At 32.0% G+C, this 15,829-nt stretch overlaps 1 protein-coding gene across 1 annotated transcript; it reads left to right on the top strand.

The window, feature by feature from the left end:
* The first annotated feature begins 10,973 nt into the window (after positions 1-10,973).
* Positions 10,974-14,388, top strand: LOC145133200 (disease resistance protein At4g27190-like). Its single transcript, XM_079068134.1, has one exon. It carries the CDS (start codon positions 10,992-10,994, stop codon positions 13,896-13,898), a length of 2,907 nt encoding a protein of 968 aa, XP_078924260.1. The 5' UTR covers positions 10,974-10,991; the 3' UTR covers positions 13,899-14,388.
* The last annotated feature ends 1,441 nt before the right edge of the window (positions 14,389-15,829 follow it).

Genomic DNA, 15,829 nt, shown 5'->3' with positions numbered 1-15,829 from the left:
ACCCTAATTTTTACATAAAAATGGTGGATTTTTGGGTTTTCTTTTTGTAAAACCAAATCCTTGGTATTTATAACTAGTTTCATAACATATGTCCAAAATAATATATTTTGGTTTATATCCCACAAAAATGGGAGAATAACTTGGTTAAAAACCATTTTTTTGCTAGAAAAGTCATATTATGTTCATAAAAACGCTAGTTACCTTTGTTTATATGACTTTTCTTAAGAACATATAGCATATTTATACTCATTTTTCATAGATTTGCAGTTTAAACAACATACCACACATAAATGTTCATAATACTAGGTAATAACATTATTTCATATAGATAACATTTTTACACAACATGAAGATAAAGCATGTATAACAACTTGTATAATTATACAAGTTTACTTGTATTTCCCTCCCCCCCCCCCCCTAAAAGTTGGATAAAAATGAAAATGAGGGATATGAACTCACTTTGAGTGTGTTTCTTGGTGGATAAAGAGGTGAAGATGAAGGTTTCAAGATAAGAACACTCGAAGAACACTTGAAGAACATTTGAAGTTCGAAATATCCTATGGATATTAACACATATTACTGTGTGTAACAATAACAAAACTAGTATATATTTGTATAGAATCACTAGATTAGTAAGGAAAAACTTACCAAAAGATCAAGAACCAACTTATGGATATTAATCTTGAGAGAAATGACTTGTTCTTGAAGAAGATGAAGAAATGAAGAAAATAGAATGAATAGGGGGGGGAGGGTTCGGCCGAGTTTAAGGAAGAGAGGGAGGGGTGAGGGGGGGGGGTGAGGTGGGGTGGGTATAGGGGGTAGGGTGTGGCTTTTTGAATAAAAAATTCAAGTTGATTTTTTTTATTAAAATAACAATTCTTTATTAAAGGTGTAATCACCATATAAGACAAATGTTGTCTTTGTAGTGTATTTGTATATAAATTGGGTAATTTTTATAAGAGTTTGTGATTTTTATAAAAAGTATGGTAAAAATGATGTATAATTACTTAGTTTGAATCATATAAATTCAAATCTTTATAAAAATCATTATCATCAAAAAATAATAACACCTTACATGAAAGTTAGGATGATTCTTAATTCTTTTCCTTAAAGTTTGAGTGTTTAAGCTTGATAAAGAATTTGTCGCATTTGGTGACGAATTCACCAAAAATCTGAATATGTAACCCTTGTTATGAATTTTCCATATAGCATAAAGTTTATGAACTCAACTACATTGTGTTATGAATATTATTTATACCTAAATAATATATAATTGAATTATCGAATTTTTATGTTACTGATTAGGGTTTATATTTAATATATGGAAACAAGAGAGGTGCTTTGTATTATAACTTGTTAATAGTACATTAGAAACATTAGGGAATATCTCATTCCTCCTAAAATTCGAATACGAGTTGAGTTGACCTGGTTGACTTTTGTTGACTTTGTTTGACCAAAATTAACGGTTGTCACATGTAGTTTATGAATGTTTGGCAATGACATTAAATAAGAGCCAAGGGCCTTCGTTACCTTAGGTTGGTCTGTATCTTAAAGATCCTGTTATTTTGCATGGGCAATTGTATGTTGCCTTAATTAGACTTCAAGGTAGAGATGTCAACGGGGGCAAACGGGACGGGGATTGCATCTCCCGCTGTAACGTCCGTATTTCTCAGTAAGCATTAATAAGATGATGTAATAGTTAGGGTCAACAATTGTAACCTATTTGATGTAATAAATAAGAATTATGTGAATATTATGTGTTTCATGATTTCTATAATATAATAAAATAGGAAAAATCAGCCGAATCGCCCGTAAATCGTAAAAATAAGTTTGACAAAACATATATATTATTATATATTTAGAAAGTACATGTCGTCCCGATCACGAAATATAAATTTCGTAGAAATCCGACTCTGTATGAATTAGATATGATTTTTATTAGATATAAAAGTGAGCCGCGCACAATAAATGTATGACGTAAAAAGCTAGTAAGAGAATGATTGAATTTTAGCTAAAGCCACCAAAAAGAAAATTGTAGTACTCTTTAAAATAAGAATTTTAAGAAAAAGAATGTCAAAAAATGGAGTCCGTACGAGAGTGTTATGATTTTAGCAAAATCATTTAATTTTATAAGAATATGGACGAAAAATAAAGTGAAAATTAGCCGACGGAGTCTAAACGGAAGTTGTAGATCTTGTCGATAGCTACGGGTGGATATAAATAACGTCAAAAACGGAGTTCGTATGAACGAGTTATGATTTATAATAGCATATTTACGTATTAAAATAAAGTATAAATTACATATACGTATATACATACATATATATATATATATATATATATATATATATATATATATATATATATATACACACACACACATATACATATGTATATATCATTAGAAAGGTATCGACGATGCGGTCATTATAATACTAGTATTGAGTGCTTTCGACATTAGTTTAGTACAAATATCGTTAAATCTATTTAAAATAGTATTATAAAGAGGTGTTTAGTCGTTTAAATAACTATAAGGATATTTAAGTAACTATAAATGATAGTTTTTGAAAATTCAATTACTATAAATAAGAAGCTCTAGGCTCTCATATTTCTTGCACCATTTCTTGATTCAAGAGTTTTTCTCTTCTTATCCCCGAGCATTTCGGTCCCTCGTGATTCGACTTCTCTTTCTATAGTTTTCGTATAGTAAGGTGAGCGTTGAAGCACTACAAGAATCTTTTTAGAAAAAGGATTCAGTGATGAAGTTCTGACCACGGAGTTCTAAGTTTTCGCTAGAAACCCTGTAGGTTGAGCTACCCCTATTACACTTTAAGTGTAACTTATGTTTAAATTCATTATCGTTATTATGAAACTAGAAACAAGAGTTATCAGTGATTCCAATTCGTTATACTGATTGATCTACTTACGGGAGAGGTGTTTAGAACGGTCACGTTGGCTTGGTTGTTGGATTTCAGAAAGGCCCAAATGGTCCTGCCTCCCAACTGTCCTACCTGGCTGATCCTTACTTAATAGATCAAGAAGTAGAATTTGAATTAATGATGAATCTAGACTAATAATTAGTTGCAATAAATATTAGACTAAAACTTAGTGATAATGATACTAGGTTACGTTAACATAAAAGACAGTTACTAGAAGCGAAGCGTTGTCCGAATTACAAATCGTCACTTTAAAAAGTGAGTGCATAGTTACTTTCATCTTACACATAGATATGAAGTATTTAATATAAATTACGTGCTATATGTTCCTATATTATTTGTGTTCTTGATATCTGTGTTGGATGAATGATTTATACATGTTTTACTTAATTTAAACTGTATATGTATTTTATACCTATAAATATGTTGGGTAAAGATGGGTAGATGAAAGATGACATAGATGATGAAAGATGAAATAAATGATGAGAAGCCTTGACTTTAAAGCTGATTCAGTCATCTAGAGATGACGACCACAGACTATTCTAGACAGTCTACTGGAACGCTGGCAGACTCACAACCTGTAGGTGTTTTTGAACGACATGTTCACCAAGTGTACACCATCCCCCTCATGGTTGCCTTACTAACATATATTGTTGAGGAATCCCCTAAGCATTATTTTCAATCTCGAAGATAATCCTTAGGCTAGGTCCCTTAAATTAGATGCTTTAGGGACAGAAAGTGAGGATAACAAGAACAGGTAACGGGTTGAATGATTTGATGATAATAAAGAATTTAATTATTGTGGGTTGAAAACCCTATGTGCTCACTAGGTTCCCAAGCCTGACCCACTCAATTTCTTGTATTACTAGTAGTGGCATAAGAGCACATGTGCGATGATCAGATGAGAGATTTATGGATTATAGGCCAGTAGAATAATAGATGTTTGTAAGGCCTATGTTATTTCCGTTTATGCATATGTAATATATTGACGACGACATCCCATCGTTTTTAATATAATTAAAATACATTTCTTTGGAAATACTTTGATAATATCTTTATCATATTTTGGGAACAAATTCTGCAATATTATTCTTCAAAAGGATACTCTGATTTTTAAATAAAGCATAAACAAATCAGTCTTTTCTGGACGTGAAATTGGGGATGTCACACCCGCCCCACCCCCAAATTTTACCCATTCCTCCGCCCCCGCCCCCACCCCCAAAATTTCCAGCCTCCCTACCCTCACCCCTTCCCCGAATTCATGGATTACCCCCGCCCCCGCCCCCGTTTCCCCGTCCCCGATTGATTTTGAGATATTTTTATTGGGCTAAAAAGAAGTTCTTTTTTGGGCTTAATGAAACTATTTTTTGGGATTAAAAATAGTTACTTATAACTTAATTTTACATGTTAAAAACAAAAATGTTATCACATCTCAAAAACTTTATACTAACAACTTAAAAAAAATAATTTTTTGTTAACTTTTGGAAGCTCAAAATCATTGTTATTATCTTATATATATATATATATATATATATATATATATATATATATATATATATATATATATATAGGGTAAGGATCAAATGAGCACACCTAAAAGGTTGAGAACGCAAGAACAGTTTTGGACCAATCAATATATAAAAGCATATTAGTAATTTTTGTATATCTTAATTAAATTAAAATAAAATAAAATTCAGTCAAATTCCCTTAAATTTAGGATCAGTTACCAAAAAACAAAGAAATACTCTATTTTTTATTTTTCTTATTAATGGAATATAAAAAACATTTTTGCCAAAATTTATTTTAAAACTGAAAAAAAGTTCTTAAAAAACATTTTTTCTCCGATTTCACGTAAATTATACGTCAATCGTAAATGAATAAAAAACTAAACTATCAATCATAAATGATTATATTATAATTGGACTTTGTACATTTAAATTGACACAATTGTACTTAATGATTAAAATCACTTTGAGACCATGTACTCATATATGAATGCACATTTTTATTCATAAATATAAAATATTATAGTTTTTTAATGAATACAAATATAATCATAATTGAATAAAGAACATTATAAAAATAAAAAAAATCAATACATTTGTAATCTTAAATGAATAGAACACAAATTAGAGATAAAACATCAACTTTGCAAAAAAATAAATAAACAAAACACATTTACAATCATATATGAATACAATTATAATCACAAATAAAAATTTACAATGTCTTAATATAAATAAATTTTGGTTCCTTCCAAGTTGTTGTACATGTGCATTCATCCTTCATCCTTATAATCCTTTAGCCCATCCGTATTAACTCGGTCAATCTACAAGAAATCAAAGAATTTTTTTTGTATTATTTTTCCACAAAGTGCTTAACTCATTAGCCAATTTGTTTTCTAAATTGCATTATTAAATCAAAATGTCATAAACAGGAAAATAGATTATCATTAGTGAATAAAATTTTATAAAAATAAAAAAATTGAAAGTTGAAAATCAATCTTACAACAATAAAAAATGAATACAATGTATCCAAGTACTTAACATTTAGTAAAAATTCCATCAAAGATTCGTTAAATAGGCACCAAACTACCACAATATATAATCGAAACCAAGTCAAAATCTCTTGCAATTTCAATATTAATGTTAAAATCAAGCATTTGTGGTGAAATAATAAAAACAAAGCCGAATGAATGTAATAGATGCCTAAAAGAGAATGACGCAAAAGTCAGTAAAAAAACTCAAACATTAAGAAAATAATAACACACCTTGAAACAATGGTTTTTTTTTATTTTTGAACGATTGTGTTATGTATTCCCTTCCCACGGTATCCCATTTCTTTTTCTTTTCTCAAATTCCAATCAAGACTCACCAAAAATCGCAACAAACTTCTCCCTTTTCTTGCTGAATTGAATTACAGTATTAGTCAAACTACAAGAAAATAATTCACAAATCAGAAAAAAGCATATCGTGATCAAACAACAAACTCAGATTCACAGCATCATGAAATACAAATTAGGGAGAAAGAGAGGCAGCAACAACAACACACGAAGAAAGAAGAAGAATGAGGCGACATAAGTAGGTTGTGATGAAAAAGAGCATCAGGGCGGAGATGAGGTAGCGACACAACGCAAAAATGGTGCTCACTTTGGCCCTGAAAATTGATTCAACACCTTGAGCCTCTTGTTCTTCTCCATTAATCGAGACCTTCACATTAGCACATTTAAGAAAAATCGAGAACAATCATTTTTGATTAAAATCGATTTGCAAGTCTAGAATCTCAAAATAAAATTTATGAAAAAAGAATGAGCAGCAGGAGATCGATTGTAGATTGATTTACAAGTCTTGATAACAAGTTGCAGGTTTTGTAGATGCACTAAAGGATAAAAGATGAAGGTTGGGGTGATGGTTTTGGAAGTGTATGGTGGTGACGGCTCAATTAGGGTTTAAAGGTTTGAAATTTGTATTTAGAGAGTGAGAGGAAGAAGGATACACGAGTGAGAGATAGAGAGAGCGGCAGAGAGAGATTCCAACAACTTGACAAAAATAGGTTAACTTGTAATGACCATATTACCCTTTAGAGTATTAAAAATTTACAATCTCATCCCATGACTTTTAGAAATTTACAACTTCATCTCATGATTTTTATAAATTATATTAGCCTTAGATCGTAATATTTGAAGAGCTTAGATTTGTTCTCGTGTTCTCAACCTTTTTGGTGTTCTCATTTGATCCTACTCACACACACACACACACACACACACACACACACACACATATATATATATATATATATATATATATATATATATATATATATATATATATATATATATATATATATATATATATATATATATATATATATATATATATGGCTGAGTTACTGTGAGAACTAAAAAAAACGTGTGAACTAACGAACTCATAATCAACTCATCATTTTTCAAAAATAAAAACGCCAATCTTCTCCAAATGGTGTGTCTAAGCCATATCTTTTTTTTTGTTATATATATATATATATATATATATATATATATATATATATATATATATATATATATATATATATATATATATATATAATTTTAACGGGGCCCGTGCATGGGGTTTCGGGACGAGACTACCTACCCTTGTCCCCGCCCTCGCCCCCAAAATTAAAACGGAGGTTAACATTGCCCCCACCCCGTCCCTGCCCCCGATTTTTTTAACAAATATCCCTATATGGGATCGGGGCCCCACAAGACTTTTTGACATCCCTAGTTGAAGGTAAATAATGATTAAAATTGTTAATTTTAGATAAGGATAGTAGATTTACAAACAAAATTTCCAATGTTGTGTATAAGGATGTTTTAGAAATTTATAACAATTTGTAGTCTTTAATTTGTAATTTATTGTATTGCGTTATTTTTATATTTATTACATTTATTTTATTTTTATTGTTTCTTATATCAATGTTATTTCCATTATTGATTGCGATTTTATTACACTCGATTTGAATTTATATTCTGTTTTATAAATCATCATTGTCTTTACATACGTAACGACAATGATATTCAAATAAAAATATATATTAATTTTAAATAATCAATACAAAAAAAAACTTTAATCTTATTAATAGTATATATGTTTTATAAATCTTTTTCCCGTGGTTCCATAACCTAGTAAATAAATAAAATTTAAATATTATCATATGGTTATAGCAAACTGTTTTAATTTGAAGCCTTCTATCCTAATGTTATAGGGAGTGGTAACACTCTAACACCTTTTCACGTAAGATTTTGAAGTGCTACCTCATTTTTGAACATTTAGTATTTAATCTTAGCATTTGGTAGGGAGTGGTAATAGTCCTAGCACTCCATTATTTTTTGATTTTTCTTTTTCTAATTTAATTAAATTACTTTATTTTAATAAAGAAACATTTTTTGTGCGTAAATATTAAACAAATTTTATTTTTTTAAACCACAAATGAATTTGTTTTGTAACAATATTACATTCAAAACAATCACCAATCACCATCACTTTGACTACCGCCTCCACTGTTCCACCATTTTTACCGGCCACTACCAAGTTCTTCAAAGTCTACACACACCATTGGACCACAATCATCAGTGTCGGACCACCGACTTCTCTGTTCTCCTCCAAACTCAATCTCTTAGGTCATTTTCGGCTGATAGGAGTGAAGGTGCTAAGGAGCTCGTTACGCGCTCGCTAGGAAGAAAGAACACCGCCCCTAGCTTTCGCTAAGGGGCTCGCTACCTTAAGCTCGTTAATGGCGTAACAAGAGGAGAAGAGAAGGTTGCTTGAATCTGGCTGTGGGAGAATCTTCACCATTCACGTCCGAGTTTATTTCAAATCTTTTTTTATTCCATTTGGATAAAAGTTTCAAAATCGCACCCTTATCTTTTCTTAATAGTTCATTATTTGTTCGAAATATATAAATAAAATGTATGTTTTGTTGTAAAAAATTAAAACAATAAGATCTTGTTCAAATTTCAAATAAAGATCAATTTCTAGAAACTACAACTTTTAGTATTCTTTTGTTATATGAACCAAAATATATTCCATCTCACAAAGTAGATTTAGATTCCGTTATAAATTCGTTTTTTAATTAAACAATCCAAATGTGTGCAGACAATCTGTTTGTATGAGATCTTAGCTATGTGCCTTTATTTTGCCACAATTTTGGTGGGTAATGGCTAGATCATTGGTCTTGATTATATGAATGCTAAGATTTTGTGTTTTGTAGGGTTTTATATTGTAGGATTGCAAGTTTGTTGTCTCTTTTACCCATAAATTATCTTAATGAATGATCATGTGTTTATTTAAACTTGTTAATTGGTTTGTCGAATTTCAATTTCTTGGAGAATTTTAATGGAGTTTGTGAGAGAAAGCATGTAAGGTATGGTAAATGGCATGAGTATTTTTGAAGATTTGAATATGGTTTCATCTTTTTTATGGTTATTTTTTATTTATTTATTTTTTGTAACAGGGATGTTAGACTTGGAGGAGTGACGCGGTAGAGACCGCACTTTTTGTCACATAGGCAGGGGAACACCGCCCCCTATGCGGTCTTGGGTGCGGTTTGGCCGCACCTCTCCCCATTTTGGCCGTGAAATCTGATTGGTGGATTGAAAAATAACCGTTGGAAATGTCAATTTTCAATTTTTTTTTATTGTATTATTATTTTTTTAATTTATCTTTATATTTAGCTATATATAACCCATCTTTTTTTACCAAACATCACTCAAAATTTTTCATATTTACCTATATATAACCCATCTTTTTTTTTTAAATTTTTTATCTATATGTACCTATATGCTAAGTAGTTTTAAAATTTTTAGTAATTTAAACGTGTCATTTATGTTTTTTTAAGGTTGTAGGTTTAAGTTATCTAGTTTTTTTTCTAAGTTTTTAAGATTTTTTTAATGTCATGTTATGTTTTTAGTTATTTTAGTCGTTTAATGTATGTTTTTTAATGTCATGACATATTTTTTTAAGTAATGTAATGTAATGTTTTTTTAAGTAATGAAATGTTTTTATAAAAATGAAGCTTTTTTTTTTCAAAAAAAATTATTAAAAAAAATGTGGCACCACTCCTTGGGTGTGGCAAGAAACCACACTTTTGTGTTAAATGTTGATGTGGCGCTTACGTGGCAGTGTGACAAAATGAGGGAGTGTGACACCACTCCCTCCAGCCTTAGTGCGATTTTGGAGAAGAGTGAAGGAACGGGAAAACATGTTTAGGGTTGTTAAAAAGAATTCTCCTGTAATGTCTTTTTTACATGCACTATATTCAATTCTTACAAGAATGAATCTGATTCGTAAGAATAATGATCGATTTTTTTTTCAGAATTATGCTTGTAATTTTTGTTTTTTTGTTTTTTTTGTTTTTTTTGTTTTTTCCTTTTAACTATTTCATCCTTAATAGAATTTCAGTTTTTGTATGACATTAGCATGATTCCAGAATAATTTTTTAATTTTAATGTAATTTTTAGTTTAAAATCATGGTTTCTTGTATTTCATTCTCATAAGAACATTTTTTTAAAAAATATATTCATATTATTCAATGAATGTATCTTTTTTTTGGTAGATTTCATTTATTTGCAATTGATATTCTTTTAGGAATGTTTTGTTCCAAAAATAAATCATATTCTTTCAAGAATGAAAATGTATTCTGTTAACGATATGTTTTTTTCTTTTTTCAAAAATATTTATCCTAGAATGTTTATGTTTTTTTTTTTTGAAAAGAAAAAAATAATAAATCAATTCCTAAAAATAGTCAAAAAAAAAAAAAAAAAGAGTACATCAAAGAATTATTTAAAAAATAGTCAGAAAAATCCATCGACTGATAAGCACTTCGGCGGGGCAAATGTCAAGTATATAGTTCCATTTTGAAAGAGTTCACTTGGATACCATCCAGTACAGAAAATATCATTTTCAACCTCTTAGTATTACAAGCTACCAGGTTCAGTCCCTACGACTTTAAAAAAATAATAAAAATTGAAATAAGATTTTTCTTATAATTCAGTGCATTTTTCAAATAAGGTCTAAGAAATATACATCATTGTTTCCTACATTGATACTATGCATTCCGATGCCCAGTTACTCACGCATTAGTTTTTTTTTTTTTTTTTTTTTCTGTTCTTTATTAAACCTAAATCCGATGATGATATAATAAGTTATTATTTTAACAATAGAATTTAAAAAATATAATGAATGACCAAATTTGTACTTTAACGTTTAGCGTTGTGATCTATAAAAAAGGTACCTATCATTTTGTGTACAATAACTCTTATCTTATCTTCTTTTGTAAACCAATCATACACTCCGAAAGTGTTGAATAATATTCACTCTTATCGTCACTGCTTTTCTTTATGCAGCTACCGTCTTCCATTCTTGCTTTATCATACTCTTCTTTTGTTAGCCAAACAAACACTGTTATCTTTACTTTTGTGCAATTGATAGTCAGGGCCTTCGGTTTTTGGGTAATCATAAATCTTTTTTTTCATATCTAAAGAATCCAAACAATCAGAAAAGAAGCAACCTCGGTAGAATGGGAGAGGTCACTAATACTGTGGTTGGGAAAATAATGGACTTATTGTTTAGTTCGGCTAAACGGGAGATTGATTATGTCCGAAATTGCACTAAAAATGTTGACAAGTTGAAGAGTGAAACTCAAAAGCTCAAGGATATGAGGGGTAGGATTCAACAACGAATCGATGCAGCAAAAGAAAAAGGAGAAGCTCTCTTAGCTGGTGTGCAGAACTGGATGGACAAGGCAGACGATGAAATATCCAAAGTGGGAGAGTTTCTTGAAGAAGAAGCCAACGCCATGAAGACGTGCTTCAACTTACGACCTTGTGTCAATTTGAGCAGCCTCCACCATTACAGTAAGATGTCGATAAACAAAACCCCTTTTCTTCTGCAGCATCAAGAAGATGGTCAAACTTACGAATCTTGTGTCTCCATTCCCACTCCCACCCCAAAATTTGTAGACCTCTACCAAACAAAGAATCTTGATGATATTGATACCCACAAGTTGGCGTTGAGGGAAATCATTGAAGCTATCAAAGATGAGAGCATACAGATGGTTGGAATTTATGGATCAGGAGGTGTAGGGAAAACTACATTAGCCAATGAAGTTGCTGCAGAAGTGAAGAATCAATTTGCAGACATTGTGTTTATAACTGTCTCACAGACTGTAGACGTTGAAAAGATTAAGAAGAACGTTGAAGTAGCTTCAAAGCGGATAATGATTAATAAGGAGAAGGTTCTAATTATTTTAGATGACATATGGGGAAAGCTAGTCCTCTCTGATGTGGGTATTCCATGTGGGAATGACCACATGAATTGCAAGATCTTGTTGACGTCTAGAAACAGAAATGTATGTGAAGGGATGAACGTTGATAGGAATATATGCGTAAACGCTTTGAAGAAGGAAGAAGCGTGGGTACTCTTCAAACGTATAGTTGGTGATGAAAAGTTAGCGAATAATTCTAGTCTGGAGAAAGTTGCAAAAGAGGTGACTGAAGAATGTGGTGGATTGCCCCTCATCATTCAAGCGGTGGGAAATGCTTTAAAAAATAAAAAAATTGATATATGGGAGGCGGCACTTGACCGACTAAGAAAGCATGCCCCTCTTGAGATTGCTCCAGAGATAAGGAAAGCATTTACACATCTGAAGCTGAGCTATGACTTACTTGAAAGCAAAGAAGCTAAATCATGCTTCTTACTGTCTAGTTTGTTCAAGGAAGATGATATCATATATACTTTACGTTTAGTAGAATATGGGGTGGGTCTGCGGATATTTGATAATCTGGATAGCATTAACGATGCCAAAAAAAGAGTCGAAATGGCAGTTGACACTCTCACATCCTCTGGCTTGTTATTGTCGGTGGGAAACAAGGGAGACAAGGTAAAAATGCATGACGTTGTCCGTGAGGTGGCTTTGTTAATAACTTCTTTTTCTGAAGGTGAAGAGAAGGAGAAGTTTTTAGTGGAGGCGGGAAAAGATTTGACAGAATGGCAACCAAGAAACAAAACCTTAGAAAGCTACACCAAGATCTCACTCATTGATAATCGAATTGGTAAGCTTCCAGATCATCAGCTTCATTTCCCACTCCTTGATACTTTCCTTATACGGAACAATGGTCTTTCGATTATTCCTGATGAATTCTTTGGAGGCATGAAAGAAGTTAAAGTTTTAGATATCTCTGGTAATAACATCACATCCCTCCCACAATCACTGAAGCTGCTCACAAAACTCATCTCGCTCGATCTAAGTGGCAATGGATCTCTCAATGATATTTCTATAGTTGGGGAGCTAAAGGACCTGGAGATTCTACAGGTTAGAGCGACCAGAATTGAAGTGATTCCTGAAGAGATCGGTCAATTGACCAACTTAAGGCTGTTGGATGCGCGCCACTGTCCCTATCTATCTCATGTAACACCTGGTGTCATATCAAAGCTCACTTGGTTGGAAGAGTTGTATTTTGGAACCTTTATCAATGACAAGAACGCAGTGTCTCGCTTTGGTCTTATGGAAATAAGTAAGTTGAAATCCTTTAGAGCTCTGCATTTATGGATGGTCCCAGATGATTGTCATATTTTTCCGGAAGGCACCTACTTCGAAAAGTTGAAAGAATTCTATTTTCGATTTTGGAACGGCAAAAGGTCTTTATTTGAGATAGAATCAAAATCATATTTAAAACGTCGACTACACATTTCAGAGTCTAACTTCCCGTTCAAGATGCCAATCAAGAAACTGTTTCAGGTAAGTGATGGTATAGTACTACGGAGGATAAACGATTTGGATGACATCATACCAGACCTTTATGGAGAAAGTACTATTGATGAATTAAAGTCTATTGAATTGGAGGAATGTGACAAAGTTTCATGCTTGGTGAAGAGAACGGATGAGGATGAGGATGCAACACAAACTTTTGTTGCACCCAATGACCTGATGCTTGGTCAAAGGAAAACAACAAAGGAAAAGTATTTCTCCCACGTGGAAAAAATCTGTCTGATTGGCCTTGATAACCTGAAGCTTCTTTTTGATTGTTCATTTCAATATATAAGCTTGTGTAATCTACAAGTCATTCAAATTTTTGGTTGTCCTTCCTTGTTGATGGTATTCCCGTTAAGTGTAGCACAAGGACTTTCCAATCTGAGACGTATATCAATTCGGGGGTGTAAAAGTATGATGGTAGTGATTTCTGGTGGAGATGAGCAAACAACTCATAATGACATTGAGTTCCCTAGACTTACCCATATTTCCCTTATGGATTTGCCCCAACTAAAGAGCTTCGACTCTGGGGATTCTACAGTCAGATATCCTTCTTTGGAGTTTATCAAGGTGAGAAATTGTGGTACCATGAAGAGATGGGGTTCCGGAGACCACGATATGCCCAACATCAAATTTGGTGATGATGAAGAGATCCTTAAGTTGTTCCATTCATGATCTTTTCAGCAAGTACATGTACCATGAGAGGTATGAGAAGACGGGTATATATATGAAAAGATGAGTAATATACAGCCAAGGAGACGGAGACCAATTTATATGTTTCAAAGACTCATCTTTCTTCTTTTTCCCCCTCAAGATTTCATGCTCTACCGAAGATTAACACAAAATCAAGGTTTATTGTATAGTTTAGGAGCTACGTTGAAACAACCATAGAATCCAGGTTTATTGTAGTTTTGATGCTTCCAAATTTAAAATTATGGCTCCAACAACCAACAGTGTTCAAAGAGTGAATTACTTGAAGAATATTTAGAATTAATTGCAAAAAAACAGAGTGGTTCTATGTCATCATCTTCCTCTTCTTCTCCATCAGCAATCTCATCTTCCCAACTCCCAAGTCTCATCATCATCATCCTCATCCTCATCCTGTCATCCATGTCTACTATAGATGTGAAGCTTTTCCTCAAAGATTTTATATTGAATTCTTATGGCTCGCTCAATTTGGTTACAATAGAGAGAAGCACAGAGGAGACAGCATATGCTCTTTAGCTTTTTTTCCTCATAATATCGCCATGGCAATTCATCAAAAAATTGGTAAGCATCAACATTTTATCATTTGCCTATTAGCACCTTTCCCAATTCATAACGGACATGATTCTAAACATTGATCAAATTTCAATGCACCTGAGTGAGAGACTTGGTAGTCGGCGTAGGGGTTTTTCATCAAATTCCAGTAAAATATCTTCAAATTGAACTACCACAAAACCCTATAAAATCTCCCTTTTTAAAAATCAGCAAACAAATTTGATATTTCTTCGACTTTGTCAAATATAGGGCTTCATTTCTTTTTGATTGTCTCGGATTGTCTTTCTCATCCCAACTTCATCAACGACACTGTTTCTCCTTTCAATCGTCTCTAAATAACATAAAGAATTATAAGTACCACCTTTATGAATTATGATTATAAAGATTGATTATTTATTTTTGTAATTGGGTGTGGGATGAGAGTTAGCCACTTTTTGATTCTAAAGATTGTTTGTTGTAGGATATGACTTTAGGTGTTCTGAAAATGAGTGAATTGAAAGTTTTTACAAACCGCAAATTGCGATACAACCCAAATATTGTAATTTACCCAGGTGCTCTATCTTTCTACTACTCTATTGTATTTTTTTTGTCTCAAGTTTTTTTGTGTGTATAATAAATCATGTGTTTATCTGATTTGAGTTAATAATTTACTCAACCCTAACTAGACAACGACTATCTTTTGGATTTTAGTCATGGTATGGGTTTCTTGATCCCCTTAACTATTCTCCTTTTGGTTCGGTTCTGACTAACCTTTATTTCTCTTTCAATCTGACAGAAAGTCCAAAGTGAAATCAATGATTTGAGTGGTGAGGATTTGAAGTATGTTGTCTTACTTATTTTATATCTTTGTTAATTGAAATTCATCCATTTAATGTCCTTTTTGTACCATTTTTTCTTTTTGTAAGAAAGTGGGTTAGGAGTATGCAAATATGATGGGACTAGCGAGCTAAGGGTGTTGGTTTAGATGAGAAATATAGGTAGATACCAAACATGTTGATAAATGGAACATTAAGTAGAAATTGATACACAAAAAGTTAGGAAATTGTTAAAGGAAATTATGGATGTTAGCATATTATTGTATCCATTTTGAAAGTTTCTTTAATGTGCAGACAATGGTCAAGAAAAGACAAATGAAGACATCTGAGGCTACACAGCTACACAAGTTGGATCAAATGATCAATTGATATTGGTGGATATTATGAAAAAGCAGTCAAGAGTATTTCGGCTGGCCATAACCTAACCCAAAAAAAATCCAAACCTTAACCGCAAAAACTGATTAACTGGTACCAGACCGGTGTCTCTTTTCTTCGGTCTTTGTAAATTGAAGTTTTAATATGTGATTACCT

This window comes from Lactuca virosa, chromosome 8, assembly GCF_052849685.1.
Source record: "Lactuca virosa cultivar CGN04683 chromosome 8, Lactuca_virosa_CGN04683_v6, whole genome shotgun sequence".
Classification (NCBI taxonomy): domain Eukaryota; kingdom Viridiplantae; phylum Streptophyta; class Magnoliopsida; order Asterales; family Asteraceae; genus Lactuca; species Lactuca virosa.
The sequence above is the reverse complement of the archived record's forward strand: the minus strand, read 5'-3'. Positions and strand labels throughout refer to the sequence as shown.